Here is a 16,869-nt window from a genome sequence, read left to right on the forward strand (position 1 = left end):
GTGCCTGACACATAGTAACTGTTCAGTGTGTTGGTTTATACACTTCTTTGTTCCTGTTAGATTATGAAGCAGCTTATAAAAATATGTATATGATGCCTTGATTTAAAAATAAATTATGGAAAAAATAAATATAAGATCAGAGGTAAAGTTACTATATAGAATTTTTTTTATCATTCAACCAGTATTTATGAAACACCAATGCTAGGAAGACATTACTTGGAAGAACAAGTCCTCGCTTGTCTTTGCGCCTCTGTTTTGCTTGAGAGATACAGACAATAAACATATAGTCAATAAATAACAGGAAATATGTCAGAAAGTAATAACTGGTATGTAGGGACTCAAAACAGACTCAAAACACAGGAAATATATCAGGAAGTAATAATGTTATGGAATGACTCAAAACGAATGTATCATGACTTGGTGGCCACTTTAGACTGATAGGTCAAAGACTGACTCTGAGGAGGTGGCATTTAAACTGAGACTGCAATGACAAGGAGGCTACTAGTCTTTTGAAGATGGGCACAGGGTGAGCGGGAGACCATTTTAGGTCGAAGTCATGGCTAAGACATTGACCCTAAGATAGTGGGAAAGAACTTGGTGTGTTTGAGGAACTGAAGGATCAGTGTGGTGTGTTCATAATGGGTGAGAGAGGTGGAGTAGTGTGATACAGGATCAGGGTGAAAAGAGAGACTGGGTTTGGGGGCCGAGTAACATTTAGATTTTATTCTAAAGCCCATGGGAAATTTAAAACGGGAGTGTTAGATGAATATTCTATACATGTCAATTAGATCAAAGTGACTGATGTGATAAATCATCTACGTCTTTATGGATTTTAAATCCAGTTGTTTTATCAGTTGCTGAGAGAAGGGTGTTAAAATCTGCAACTCGAAGATTGTTATTAGGTGCATACCTAATGATTTTTTTTTTTAATATTTTTATTGCTGGGAAGATTTTTTTTTGTCTTGAAAAATGACTTTATTAGATATTAATATAGCCACTTCAATTTCCTTATGCTTATTGTTTTCATGGTATATCTTTTCTCATCCACTTTCAATCAGTGTTTTTATATGCAAAATATATTTCTTTTAGACAGACAGAAAAGTGTCTTGTTCACCCCTCCGTATGCCCATTTCTGACAATTGCTGCATTTTAGTGGGCTAATCTGAAATATTGTGTTTATTCTTAGTGAGGTTTGCTGAGTTTCTTGAATCTGTAGATTTATATATTTCACCAAATCTAGTAAAATTTGGGCCATTATGTCTTACAACATTTTTTTCTACCTTCATCTCTCTTTCTCCTCCTTCTGGGATTCCAATTCTATGTATGTGTGATTTTTGGATATTATCCTAAATATTACTGATGCCCTTTTCAGTTTTTCCCCCAAATATATTTTTCTTTCGGTTATTCAAATTAAGTAATTTCTATGCATCTGTCTTCACATTCATTGACTTTTTTTTTTGTCACCTCTATCTATTATTATGTCCTTCCATTGAATTTTTAATTTAAGATATTGCGTTTTTTAGTTCTAAAATTTCCACTTGGTTCTTTACGTAGTTAATATTTTTCTGCTATTTCCTGTCTTTTTATTCATTACATGCACATTGTCTGTTATGTCCTGAGTATTGTTATAATAGATACGTTAAACCCTAGTCTGGTAATTCCAGTATCAGAGTCATCTTGGATTGGTCTTCATTTATGTTCTTTTCTCTTGCATGTAGACCACCTTTTCCTGTTTCTTCATATGTAGAATAATTTCAATTGTATCTTGTACATTTTGATTGATATGTTGTAGATATTCTAAACTCTCTATGTTTCTCCAAAGGGTATTGATTTTTTGTTTTAGCAGTTAATTTGGCTTACTCAACTTCAAGCTCTGTCATCTCATAAAATAGATAGTAGCTGAATGTTGGCCTTAGCTGGACTGCCTTGCGTCTGCCATGATCACATGTCATCATGGAGACCAACATAGAATTTCATAGAGTTTATACACAGAATTTTGGAGCTCCCCCTCAGCCTCTTTATTTTTTAGGAATATCCTCTCTTACTTTCCAGCTTCTGTTTGATGCCCCGTCTCCATTATCTGTGTACTTTTTGGTCACTCCTGTGCCCCAGTGTGGTTGGGTATTATATATGTCCAGAATTTGCATTTTTTTTTCCCCTTCAGATGGATTGTTCTGTTAGTAGATAGTTGGCTACTACCAGAAGTTTAGGTTTGTGATACATTTTGAGTGCAAAGCCAATGTGATTGGCTGATGGTTTGGATATAGGAGATGGTTGAGGGAGGGGTGTGAGCAAAAGAGTAGAATCAATTTTAATTATTCCTTTTTGGCTTAAGCAACTAGGAATATGGTTTCACTCATTTTTGTGATAGAGGAGACTAGGAGAGGAACATGTTTGGCTGGAGTAGAGAGGATGTGGAAATGTCAAATAGGTACTTCAATCCTTAGAATCTGGGGCTCAGGGGGAGAAGTGAGTCCTAGAGGTTCGGACTTAGTCACCAGAATATAATTGGTGTTTTAAACTGGGACTGAATAGATTAACCTAAGGAGAAGATAGTGGGTGAAAAAGGGATCCCCCAGCACCAAGCTCTGAGGCACTTTGGTATTTTGAAGTCAGGCAGAAGAGAAAGAATTATCAGGGAGACTGAGGCAGAGGAGCCAGTGTGGCAAACCCCTGGAGAGTGTAGATCATAGAAGTCAGAAAAGAAAGCTTCAAAGAAGACAGGGGTGGCAACTGAGTTGAAAGCTGCAGAGGAGTCAGTGAAGCTAAGAACAAAAGAGAGACCCGTGATTGGGCAAGGCAGAGGCCATTAGTGATGATAGCAGACCATTCCACTGGAACGGTAGGGGAACAGATGAAGAGAGAAAGAGGAGAGCTTAACAACTGTGGACCAGAAGAGCTTGCTCTTAGGATCCTGGATATTTAGACTCCATGTTCACTGTGAGCTTTGTAACCACCAAAGCAGAAGGAGATTACATGATCAGTGAATGTATATCATTGATGATGATGCTTCTCTTCTGCTGTAGGGGAGACTTTTCACCTTGAACTCAGGGCTCTACCTGCTCAGGTTACCACGACAACCTAACTGCTAAAATTAGAGGTGGAGTTTTCTATGTGTATGCTACAATAAAGACATCCTATCTAGAATTAACTGATAGTTGGCTGCACGTTCTTTAATTAGTGGTCTTACTGATAATAGAAAGTGAATTTTAAATTACAGCCACAGATACTTTAGGCTTGTACTTTGCCTATTAAGAATTATCTTTTTTGTTGTTCTTGTTGGGGTTTATGAGGCACAAGGCTCTTAATAAAGCCAGTATTGTGATTCAGAGTATCATTTGCCCAAGAAACTAGAATTTTCTGTACAGCTATATTATTATGGTTTATGAAAAACAACCATAGACTCGGCATTTGTTTTACCAGGTGTCAGCCTGCTTTATAGGGCCCCTGGGACATAGACTTACATTTCATTACACCTGTTTTCGAGAATAATAATTCCATGAAGTCTTCTTACTCCTTGAATTTATTCAAATGTTTAGGCATAAACATTGGCCTTTGGTTCACCAACAGTCTACCTCTTTCAGCCTAGCATTAACTAACCATTGGACCTGCCTAAAACAAAATAACAGAAGACATCAACTGAGCCAGGATCCTGTGTTTATATTCTGACTCTTCTCCGATTTCACCATTGCCTTGCAGCTGGCATAGCTGCGTCTGGCCTGGTGTTTGAACTCTTTAGACTTGTTCTCCTGAATTAATTTAGGATGGTTAAGCCCAGGTCCTCTGGTTATGCCAGCATTGCTAGATTGCTTCTTTATTAAAACAGTCTTTTCCTCTTGGGTGTGGTGCCAATCTACCCCAGCCTGCCTGCCTTTATATTGTTTTTTGTTTCTTTGTTTCTTTGTTTGTTTTTAATCTGTTCTAAGAAGACTCCATTCTAAGCCCTGGCAGTAACAGACTTGTGAATCTCAGACATCTCAGTATGTAACACTGATGGTATTTCAGGGCAATTAAGATGATCCCAGTAATTTCTCAGCATGTGAGCAGCTAGCTCTCATATGGGACCTCACATACCCCTCTCCTTGCCCTTTCTTTATCAGAAATTCTTATAGGATTTACTAGTTTTGATTTCAAAACTGTCAAACCCAGACAGACTATGAAGAAAAAAGGTAACTTTTATTTCTATTCAGTTTATACTCTCTCCTATGGGAGTAGTTAGCCCCACCTTTTATCATACCAGATAGAACAACTGGCTACCCATTGGAAACATTTTTTTCCCCCAAATAAGTAATATGTAGTAATTAGTCATTATATTACATTGCTACAGTCTTTCTATTAGCTCCATATTTCATCTGTTTTCATTCTTTATCTTTTGGATTAAGAGTATTTCTGTGAATACATAAAAACACCTCTCTGATTCAGGAACTTCTGTTATCAGGTTAGAATGATTGGGATTATTTCCACATAAAGCAAATATTTCCAAAGCATATTTTGTTATTGGGCCCCTCTTAACACTGGTCACATTACCTTCCCTAAGTTAGCAAAATATACTATTTGAAGTAAGCTTTCTGTTAATACTTTTATAAAGCAGATGCGGTTCCAACATGAAAAACCAATGCTTTTATCTATGGGTTAATGCCTTTCCAAAATATTTAGTTGATTAACAAAAAAGAAAAAAATCTCTTTGCAGGAATCCTGACAATATATTTTTTATCCTGTTTTATAACACTATAGATGGGTGAGAATGATCCCCATAACTCTTAGAATGGAATAATGGCCAAATTTAAATTATTTGTGCTTTGGAAAGGAGAATTGGCAAGGATGAATGGTCCATGGCTAATACAGTGTAAGATAATTGTAACCATGGCAGTATTTGTTTCCTGATGTTATGGTTCTAAATTTGTGATGAGGTTCATCATAGGAAAAAATCAATTTGTAAGTTTCATGTTGAATTTAAATTATTCCAACTTCATTATTACAACATTAGAAGTAGTCGTTTCCTGTGGAATAGCCAGTTCCATAATTTGCATGATCTCATGTGGAAGTGGTTTCTACCAAGACTAGTAATATATTTTAATAAAGTAAATTTATAGGAAGACATACTTAACAATGGCAACTTTTAAATTATCTAGATAAAAGAATATGAAAAACTTGATAATGAGGAAGATCGCCTTTGTAGAAGTCGACAAATTTATGATACCTATATCATGAAGGAGCTGCTGTCTTGTTCACATGTAAGTATTTCTTTTTGTTTTATTTAGTGTAGATATATGTGAAACAGCCTTCAGGGTTTCGGAATGAAAGTAAAATAGGAAGGTGTTAAAAACATAAACAATGCTCATTGAGGATGGAACCTCTTTCTTTGTTCTGTCATTTTTTTTCCTGATAACTACTGATAGAATATCTGTTGTTCTGCACACACTTAGTATATTTCCAAAAGCAGATACTTTCACTGCAAAAGCTGGTAGAATAAAATAGTTAATTCAAATCAATGGAAGAAAGGGCTAGTCTTAATTCTGGACTTTCTCAAAGAAATTAAGCTTTGTGAATTTAACTCTGTTTTAACAATTAGACTAATTAGATATTCATAAATATAAATCTTAAGTGGTTTCTTTGACTAAATAAGGAAGATTGTAGATATGTTGTATTCATTAATTGCTAAATAATGGTCAAAATACTTTTTTCTTGTAAGTCAGATAAACAGATAAATTTGGTCATTAGAATAAACTAGGTTCCTAGGAAATTATTCCACCAGGAGTGAGTGGAATAATTAGTAATAAAAATTTACCATGCAATCTCTCTACGTTAAGACTGTCTTCCAAATGAGTGGCCAAACAGTTCTGGCCTACTGTATGTGGTACGGTAGCCATTAGCCACATTGGCTGTTTAAATTAATTAAAATCAAGTGAAATTTAAAATTTAATTCCTGCCTTCCCCATGAGCCACATTTCAAGTGCTCAGTAGCCACATGGGACTTAGTGGCTCCTGTTTTGGACAGCATAGATCCCAACATTTCTGTCTTTGAAGAAAGTTTAGCTGGACAGCATTGGCCATGATAATGATGTGTTTTAGTGCTTCTGTTATTTATTGTGTTGTTTGCAATTCTTATTGACATTTAATGACTGGTGGCTAAAGATGACACCTCTTGTAGCATAATTGCATTACTATTTTTTGGACCCACCTACCTTGTAGTAGAAAGAATTTCTGAGTTAGAGCTAATCATTGGTGCTCTGGGGTTGGTTGAACCTTGGAAAATGCCAGATGTTTGCTGGGAGAGCCTCTATAAACTTAGTTTTCATATAGTTCAGCAATTTAGAGGGTTTTTAGCAGTGTGCTATGCTTTTTAAGCTTTTCTTCTTATTGTGCATTATTGAAGGAACTATAATTTGAAGTTTTGGGGGAGGACAGAGTTTGTAATTTTTTCTGGCGTAAGTTCCATTCTTTTAGAACTAGTTCCCCACTGCTATAGTTATAGTGGGACTTCTTCACCTAGAGCCTTTTACCACCTGGCTTAGCTTTGTAATCCTGCATTTAATTCTTAGGTGCATTTTCATGCATTTATTTTCTCTTACACAGAAATTTTGATTTTGTAGACATTTTAGAACTCCATTATCAGCTAATTGAGGAATGTATGCTGTTAGTAAGGTGGTAAGATTCTTTACATTTTTTAAAAATCAAATTGATCTTGAATTCTTGTAGGATTAGGTGTATTGTCAGTCAACCCCCACCCGCTTCTCATGCTCATCGCCCTTCTAAGAATGTGTATCAGTACCCTGGAAGCCCAGAGGAGCAAGCGTTTGTTCAGCTCGCCCACAAATATCCAGCAGATCTTTAAAGAATGTGTGCTAACATAATTACCAAAGATTACTGTTCAGTAATTGTTGCGTTTAATTATATGTTGTGATATTGTATAACATACAATGGTTCGTTATGTTTTATAATCGTTGAAAAAAATTGTTTTTGATTTCTAAAAGCCATTCTCAAAGCAAGCCGTAGAACATGTGCAAAGTCATCTAGCCAAGAAACAGGTGACATCAACTCTTTTTCAGGTAAGATAAAATTATTTGTTCATTATTTGAACAAATAAATTTGCTCGTTACTTGGATTTGGTGACATTCTCTTTTCACGTGTATAGGTACTAGAGGACTTTATACATAAGACTGTTCTTATCTGGAGGTTTATCTGGAACCACTGAAGTTTAATATTGCTTGTCTTCTCATTGAAATGTGTTCTTATAACAACATCCTTCATAATTTCTTTCCTGAAAAATGGCACTAGACCTTTCTAGTAACATTATTTTCAATAAGTCAATGAAGAGAAGACATTGGAAGAAAAAGCCTTTTCCCATTTGACATCCCAGACACTCGTGATGAGCAGGGACTTTATAAGATTTATTTGTGGTGGTAGAGGTGCTGATCCTCATGGTGATCATCTCTCAGACGGCATAAATTCTCTTTTAAGAATCAAGATCAAATGTTGGAATGACCTTGGAGTTATGACTGGGGACCTGGATTTTACCTTGGCTCCTCACATCTCGAACACAGCACAGTCATACAGATTTAAATTACAGGACTTGAAAATTCAATCCACAGCTAATGGGCCTGCGTATTTGCTGCTTTTTTGATATACTGGCTTCTTGTCCTTCCAAAGCCTTTTCCATCCAGTGCGTTTTCTCTGGAGGTGGCAGCTTGCAAGGACATGGTCAAGTTTTCAAATAGATAATGTAGTTTTTTAAGTTTATGAATCATAAGAAATATGAAAAAAATGTCATTAAGTGATGTAATACTTGTCATAAATGAAAAGAATTAATTTATCCTTTTTTTGGATTATTCAGTCATTTGTAGAGAGGTCAGTTGATTTTAACATTGGTGTCCATTGGTTCCTTATGATGGGATTTATTTATAGAAAATGAATTTGATTATTCTGTATAGAGAAAATACTAATTTGGCTCTTAGAGCATTTGGATACAATTTGAGTGTTACCTTTCTGCCAAAATATTTAGGTGGATTTTTCTTAAACGGTAGCACCTTCCTGTATAGTCTAGTAGGTTATAGGCTTGGGCTCTGAAATTCATTTACTAGGGTTTACAGACCTCAAAGGGTGTCTTGAGGATTCAGTGAGAAAGGTGCATGTGAGTTGCTTTGCACTGGGCCTGCTATCACAATGCTCCATAAATGTTAGCAATTACCAGATATTTTACTTTCAGAAGTACAATGTGAATATCTGCATTTTGTTGTCTTCAGAATTTCAGTTTTCAGTTGCCTTTGACATATCTTAATTGTCATTTACAATGAACATTGTTAAATTATACTTACAACACATGGATTTGACAGCTCTGGTTTTAGCTTTTCTTGAAGCATAAATAACATTAAAAAAAGTTCCAGGTGAGATACAAGGACCACCAAAATTCTTTTCATGCCTTCAGAGAATATCCATTTAGAAGCTACTTCTTAGTATATCTTTTAGAAACACTGCTGATTTGTTCATGAAAAAATAAATGAAAATAACGTTCTCGTAAAATGGATGTAGAATGAGTGTGGTCTTATTTCCGAGGTGAAGGAAATAGTCATTAAGTTGATTAAAATAAGGAGTGTATTAATGCAATTCAGTGTAACCATTTGGAACATATTAAAGTATAAATAGAAGTTATACATTTCGATGTCCTGTTTATAGAGGGACATTAAAGTTGGTTGACATCTTTGAGTTGAAATTATTTACCCCTCAGTTTTGTTGAAGTATAATTGACAAATAAGAATTCTATCTAATTTAAGGTGGACAACATGATGACTTCGATATATGTATAAACTGTAACGTGATTACCACCACCATGCTAACACATCCGTCACCTCACAGTTATATTTTTGTGTGCGTGGTGAGAATACTTAAGATTAACTCTCAGCAGATTTCCAGTATACATTATAGATACATGGTTACTATAGTTAACCATGTTGTAAATTAGATCTTTAGAACTTATTCATCCTTTGTGACTGAAACTTTGTACCCTTGACCACCATCTCCCCATTTTTCCCAACTCCCAGCCCCTGGCAACCACCATTCTACTGTCTGCTTTTATGACTTTGACTTTTTTTAGATTACACATGTAAGTGAGATAGAGTATTTGTCTTTCTGTGTTTGGCTTATTTCACATAGCATAATATCCTCTAGGTTCATCCATGTTATCATGAGTGGCAGGATTCCCATCTTTTTAAAGATTGAATAATATTCTTCTGTGTATGTGTATGGGGGGAGTGTATGTGTGTCCGTCCCACATTTTCTTTATCTGTTCATCAACAGACACTTAGGTTGTTTTCATATCATGGCCGTTGTGAATAAACTTCAATGAACATGGGAGTGCAGCTCTCTCTTTGAAATACTGTTGTCATTTCCAGAAGTGGGATTGCTGGATAATATGGTAGTTCTATTTTTAAGTTTTTGAGGAATTTTCATACTGTTTTCCATAGAGGCTGCACCAATTTACATTTCTACCAACAGTGCATAAGGGTTTCCCTTTCTACACATGCTCACAACATTTATCTCCTGTCTTTCTGATAACAGCCATCCTAACAAGTGTGAGGTAGTATCTCGTTATGGTTTTGATTTGCATTTTCTTGATGATTAGTTATGTTGAACACCTTTTCCATATGTCTGTTGAGCATTTATATGTCTTTTGAAAAATGGCTGTTCAGGTCCTTAGCTCATTTTTAAAATCAAGTTATTTGTTTTTCTGCTATTGACTTGAGTTCCTTATATATTTGGATATTCACCTCCTTATCAGATATATGGTTTGCAAATATTTTCTCCCATTCCATTGGTTGCCTTTTCACTCTATTGATTGTTTCCTTTGCTGTTCAGAAGGTTTTTAGTTTGATATAGTTCCACTTGGATATCCAGTTTTGCTAACACCATTTATTGAAGAGACCGTCCTTTCCTTATCGTATATTCTCGGCATCCTTGGGAAAGATCAGTTGCCCATAGATGTGTGGATTTATTTCTGAATTCTCTATTCTGTTCCATAGGTCTATAATGTCTCTCTTTATGTCAGTACGATACTATTTTGATTACTATAATTTTATAATGTATTTTGAGATCAAGAAGTGTGATGTGTGAGTTGAAATTTCTTATCAAGGAGAAGAAGCAAGTGAAACAAAAATGCTCTGAAAGTAAATACAAAATGCTTTTTATTGACTTCTTTTTGTTTGTAAAATTGACTTTAGAAATTGCATAGGCATATTTGGTGGCAGGGGTCGGGGGAGGTCCTAGCTTTCATTTAGGTGCATAGAATGTGCCAGGCCCTATACTTGGCTTTCAGCATTCTTAATTTTATTAAATTCTCACAATAGCCTTGCAAATTAGATATGACTATTTCATTTTACAGATTAAAGGAACTGAGAATCAGAGAGGTGAAGGAGTTTGCTCATGACCACACTGTTGAGCTTTGGTTTTTGCACTGCTTACCTGGCATGTTTTGTGGTTCTTTTTGTTGAAAAGTGTCAATGTGGGTATATTATGTTTAGTCTTAACTATTTCCAGTAACACTCTGTCTTTTATTTTGTTAGCAGAAAGTACAGGATGTTTGATAAAATATGAAAAAATATTAACAAAATAGTTTTTGTAAATAGAAAATCTGTGATAAACAAATTTAACCTTTTCATAAATTTTTGAGCACTTGATCTGTTTTATCTTTTGATGTCTTTTGAATCTCTTGAGACTTGTGGCTTAGCCTTTTGCATCTAGGGGACTTTGCTAGGATCAATATTATATATGTCATAATAGAATCATAGGATTTCAGAGTCGAAAAGAACTTCAGAGAGATAGATCAGCTCTTCCTCTTACCAGGAAGGAACAAAGTCCATTTGGTTTTCGTGACCAGTCACTGTGCCCTGTCCAGGACAGTGATAGCCCTGTGAGGCGAGGCAGTAGAGGCTGATTGGCCCAGAGTCTCTTTTCTGCTGCAGGAAGTGAGGCTCCCAGAAGAGCTGTGGTTATGTCACTGCCTGCGTTTGGTTTCTGTGGCTTCTTCAGACTTCCTGGTCTCATCACCTGCCTTGGATGGTTTCTGATCTGATCGTTTTTTTTTGCAAATTTTCAGAATGATCTGTGAAGACACAGAAAACACCAAATTTGCATCATTCAGTGAGTGTAGGATGTCAAGCAAGATACTTTCCAAAACTATCTAATTGACTCTGTGCTGAACTGTGAAATGTTGACATTTGATATTTTTATAGTTCGCGATTTAAAGTTCATCACGTAGAAAAGGAAAGTTATTCTGTTTATTCAGTAATGTGTAAAGTGGCATGAAATTGAAGTAGGTTGTTCACAGGAAAAAAAGCACTGCACAAGTGAGCCAGGAGCCCTTGCCTTAACCTGGCTTAGCCATGAATTCACTCAAAGACTTTGGGGACAGACCTGCTCACACCTCCACAGCCTCTTATGTACAAAATAAGGATTAGGATTGACTTTCCCTCACCCCAACCCATGGTCACCTTTAGCCCTAAGATTCCAAGAGATATAAAATCAGTAAGGAAAAGAGTTAATTAAAAAAAGAATTTACTCTATTGGTCCCTCAGGTTTTAGTCTTTAAAACTCAATAATAATGCTGATAATTTATAATTAATTAATAGTAATTTACAGGATGCACTACATAACTTTCAGGGCCCTGAACAAAATGAAAATGTGAGGCTCCTTGTTAAGAAATTAGTAAGAACTTCACAATAGTGACAGTAGGGCACTGAACCAAGCTTTGTGCTCTTCTGAGTGTGAGCCCTATGGAACTGCACAGGTCATGCACCCATTAACCTAATTCTGGTCATTTAAAGAAGTATCAGCGACCTGCAGTGAGCCATGCTAGGCAGTAGGGATAGAATGGCAAACGGGACAGACCAGTACTTGCCTTCGTGGAATGTGCCGTCGAGTAGTATATATGACTATGAAATGATCATGATATGATGAATCCATTAGTGAAACTTGGACAGATCTGGAGAAGGGCAAGTACGAAATGCTGTGGGATTGTAATTGGGAACCTTGCCTTGTCTGAGTCTCATCTGTTTGTATTTTCACTTTTGTATGTTCCTATTTATGCAGTGTGGAATTTCTTTTCCTTACTTTCCAGCCATATATAGAAGAAATTTGTGAAAGTCTTCGAGGCAACATTTTTCAAAAATTTATGGAAAGGTATGAAACTTTATGTTTCTCTATATAAAACCTTTTATTGAGATACATTCGACATATAATGTATTAGAATATTAGCATTTATATAAAATCTCATACTGTATAGGTGTACCTCATTTAATGCAATAAGCGCTGTCTTTAAAATACGTGTTAGTTTATTCATTCACCAGATAGTATGACCACATACTATGTGCCAAGCTTTGTGTTAGGCCGTTTCTTTGATACTTTCTTTACATTATAATTTAGGACTTGCATTTTTTTTTTTTTTATCGCCTACAGCACCTGATATTCCTAGGTGGTCTCCCATCCAAGTACTAACCAGGCCTGACCCTGCTTAGCTTCCGAGATCAGACGAGATCGGGCATGTTCAGGGTGGCATGGCCATAGAGGACTTGCCATATTTTAATGTCCCTTTGACCTTTAGTTCTTTACCTTCAAAATGGTCTAAAATTTAAATAGATTAGGGAACCTCAACATTAAAAGTATCTTATTGGGGCACCTTTACTAATGCAAGCAGAACTCTATAATTAATCTAATTCATTTGTTTGGACTTAGAAATCACGTCCCCCAAAGTGGGACAAGCCAGTGCCTGATTCGTAATGTAGAATTTAAGGGTATAGGCTATAATCAATGTCTGCGGTCATATGGATCATTAAAATGCCTCTTAATTATGTCCCTTTGAGTTACTCAAACTATTGAGTGTGTTTGTCATAGAAAATTCTGAAACGTCTCAGTGACGCCTATAAAAGTGTTGAACTCATCTGCTTTTCAGGCACTTAACAGTCAGTCCTTCAATATTTTTGAGTATTCGTTTGTGATAATGCACCGTTGGAATCGGACTTTCTAAAACTGAGTCTGCATTCACACTGACTCTGCTTTTCTCCATCAGCTCCACTGAGTTCTAGACAATTGACATGATGATTGTGTCTTATTGCTGGAGCAGCCTGCAGCTGTTCCGTAATTGCCCTTTAAGAACAAATGCTGCTTCATTACAGTTTTTTTTTCTTCCACATGTTCACAGAACTAAAGTAATTTAGGGGGAAAAAAAAGTTCTGTTATGGTTCTACTAGAGTTCAAGAGATAATTTTATCCTGGAGTCGAGTCAATACTTTGGGAAACTCACATGCATACAAATGATTACTCTTTTCTGAGTCAGAGCAGAAATTTTGTCAGAAAGCAGCAGAATCCAGGAGATGGAATGCTGGCTCAGGGCTGACTCCATTGCTGTTGGTTCTGAAATCTGACCTTTCCCAACTCTGGGTCGACCTAGCTCTTATGTGATCCTTGGGGGAGAGGGGAGAGATGGGGATGATGGTGTAAATTGGGGAAGACGGTCAACCTGCATGGCGATTTTCTCCTGTCGATTGAGCCATTCACTCTTATTGTCACAGGAAACACACGCAAGGCTGTTTGCATTTTAAGCGAGCATGCACACTGGATTTCCTGAAACATTTACCGTTTTGTGTAAATGAATTATTTTTGAAGTCAATTTGTTCATTTTTATAGCTTTTTGGGTTTCTTTTATGTTAATACATTCTCAAAATGTCTTTGATTTGAGTGACCACGAGTTTTGAAAAGTACGGACACTCCTTAAGTAAAACCTGGTAGCCATCGCTTCCTTAGGACCTGCCACATTCTCTGAGGACTTCACAGTTAAGGTGATTTCCTGGTGGCCACACTGCAGTGTGAAAATAAAGGGAAAGTCTTCAGCAGTACAGGCGCTCATCTCTCTGCCTTCTCCTGAGGCCCAGCAGGGACACGGGCTAAGTTCCAGGTGGGGCTGAATCCAGGAGGGAGGCTTCCCTCTCCTGGAGGAGTCTTGTGAGCCACGTTCAGGAAGTAAACTTCAACTGCTCAGCAGTCTAAAGCCCCAGTCAGGAACTGGAGCTAAAAACGCTGACTCTTCCCTACCCTCACTGCACGCCAGTCATTTCTGTTATTTTTAACCTCTGATCTGTCCTCTGAGATACTCGAATTGTCTGCAGGGGTTTTGGCTATCCGAGCCCTCTGTTGCCCAGGCTCTATTCTGTTCTCTGCCATGGTTTATCTAATACCAAGAAGCTCCCACTCTAGTAACTAAGTATCGACTAGGAATAGTGCTCAGGGAACCCCCATGGACTCACAACTGTGCCCGGACACGCGGGGGCCATCTGTACTTCCTAAGGAAGAACTTGTTACAACAAACCCATATTTCATGGGCAAAATGTGTATTTGACGGTATTATTTATTTATTTTTTTGGCGGGGGGCGGGGTGGGGAAGGGGGCAGATTGTATTCTTTTGGGGCAGGGTAGAAATTGGGAGCTGGTTCTTCTAAACTCTTGGTCAGTAGAGCATTTCTGTCTCCCTGGCTGTTAACCCTCCCCAGCAAGTTTGCTAGTTTGTAAAATGTGCTAAATCACCACCCCCTGTTGCCAGCTCTGAACTTCAGAATCTGTGAGAAGAGAGTCTGAGTTAGCCCAACACACCACATGAGTTTCATAGAAACAGTCATGGACATATAAATGTGGAGTACACCCCAATGTGGTTTTGCTTTTTGTACTTATCATACTTGAAAAAAAAAAGTTTGAAACGACTCTCAGAAACTCTCAGAATATAATTTTATTTTACCATCCTCATAGAGATTTTAGGAGGATCAATGAAACACTCTTTAAAAGTCATTTTAGATTGGAAAAAAAAGATGCTATGTAATTACAAAGAGTTCTTCTGCTTTTGATTTTCAATTTGATTGTTAGCCTCAGAAATATTTTTAAAAGATCCTTAGAAGGCATATTAAATGAAACCCCTAGGGGAACTGGGATATTTGGATGCCTCAGGCATTTTATTATAATGCTGAGAATACCTATAACTTGTACTTCTTAAGAACTGCCTCTCTGCCTCCCTTTCTTCCTTTTTTTTGGTCTTCATTCATCTATTCATTTAAAGAATGCTGAATACAGTGCTCATGTGTAAGAAATCATGCTAGGGTCTAGATGAAATCCAGTAGTCACCAAGAATATTCTTTGTTTTTAAGGACTATTGCATCTAGAATGCACTTTTGGGGAAAAAAAAAACTAAAACTAAACACTGTAGATATATTGCTCATTAATAAAAAGTAATCAAAGTAATATTTTTATTAAATAGATATAGGATATTTTTCTTCGCGGATGACAAAAGCACTCATTAAGCAGTTTAGTAAATTATGAAAGCACATCACCGCAATGTGACATTGTCTGATTCTAGTTTGAAGATTCCTTTCCTTCACATTCCTATCTTTGAGAGGCAATTCTTGGTTTGGGTTCAAATCCTACTCCACCCTTTCTCTCACTGTGTGGCCTTGGGCAAGCCTTAGTCCTCTTGGCTGTAAAATGGAGATCATCCTAATACCTGTGCACAGGGTTGCTGGGTTGAGTAAATGAGCCTCTAGAGCCTGACACTTCAGAGCATTTGCTACTCTTCTAATTATTTTTAAACATTAATTTTTTGTCATTTAGAGCTGTGCTTTCCAGGACAGTAGCCACTAAGCTCCATGTAGCTATTGAACACTTGAAATGTGACTAGTCTGAATTAAGATGGGCTATAAGTGCAAAATACATACCAGGTTTCAAAGACTTAATATAAAAACAAGAATGTGAAATTTCTCATTGATAATTTTATACTGATTACATGTGAAAATGATAATTTTTTGATGTATTGGGGTTAAATCAAATATGCTGTTAAAATTTAATGACACATGTGGCTTGTGTTATCCGGTTGGACAGTGCTGATTCAGATAAAGATGTCACCATAGCATAATGACAGTTAAAGGAAAAACATGAAGTCTTTCGTTTGAATCATAAAATAAAGCCACGAATACTGGTGAATGCTTTGTGAAAATGTTTAAGAAAACTCACTCTAATTCAGAAGCAGCACAACTGTAGTATAATTCTAATGTATCTTATAACATTGTTCTTTAAATCCAGTTAACTTGATATTTAACTTTCCAGTAATTATTTATATTCTTTTTTAGTGACAAGTTCACTAGATTTTGTCAGTGGAAAAATGTAGAATTAAATATCCATGTAAGTATCATGCTTTCCTTCCCTTTCTTTTTTTAAATAAAAACTTCCTCTGGCTTCACTTCGTGAGAAAATACTTGATCCTGGAGCTTGCTCCCAAGGGTGACACACTGCCTAAACCAAGGTCCTTGCAGCTTTATGTATGAAAAAGTCATCCTCCCATACCCAAGTGTAAACAAGTTGGATTTTATTCTCATTTTTCATATTCCTATAAGAATGTGTTTATTTATTTATGAAAGGGTATTTTAAGCAGTAATTAACCCTTACACAGAAGTAGTAAAAATACAAGTCAACGTAGTGCAATTCCTGTATACCCTTATCTTTTGCCATCCTGGTAAAGTTCCTCTTTTTTTTCTCATTATGAAGTGTAATCACGTAATAAAAACGATGGCATTTTTTGCCTAGACCAAAGTTTCATCTTTTTAAAAAAAATTATTCTGAGAATGCTAAAAGCCATCCTCAAATACTGGCTACTTTCTAACATGTATTTCCCAGTGTTTCATCTTTTACCTTTCAATGTCATTAATTCTAGGACATAATCCTTCCTTTACTTTTAGAATGCACATTTGTTTGTACAGCCTTTCTTACTGTCTCCTTCATGTTCTTCTTTCACATAGGTTTGCAATTGGGAAAAATAAATTATCAACTGGATTTTTTTTTTTTTTT

The 16,869-nt window shown here is 36.4% G+C and overlaps 1 protein-coding gene and 1 pseudogene across 2 annotated transcripts in view; one reads left to right on the top strand and one right to left on the bottom strand.

The window, feature by feature from the left end:
• The window catches only part of GRK3 (G protein-coupled receptor kinase 3), a 95,935-nt gene that overhangs the window by 31,150 nt on the left and 47,916 nt on the right, over window positions 1–16,869 (top strand). For both annotated transcript variants that reach the window (XM_025047313.1, XM_025047314.1), the window contains 4 exons: window positions 5,133–5,234; window positions 6,975–7,049; window positions 12,110–12,171; window positions 16,155–16,206. In XM_025047313.1, coding sequence (XP_024903081.1) covers window positions 5,133–5,234; window positions 6,975–7,049; window positions 12,110–12,171; window positions 16,155–16,206 — 291 coding nt within the window. The remainder of the gene's footprint in view (window positions 1–5,132; window positions 5,235–6,974; window positions 7,050–12,109; window positions 12,172–16,154; window positions 16,207–16,869) is intronic.
• Window positions 12,439–12,557, bottom strand: LOC112481103 (annotated as a pseudogene).

This window comes from Pteropus alecto, unplaced genomic scaffold, assembly GCF_000325575.1.
Source record: "Pteropus alecto unplaced genomic scaffold, ASM32557v1 scaffold190, whole genome shotgun sequence".
In the NCBI taxonomy this organism is placed as follows: Eukaryota; Metazoa; Chordata; class Mammalia; order Chiroptera; family Pteropodidae; genus Pteropus; species Pteropus alecto.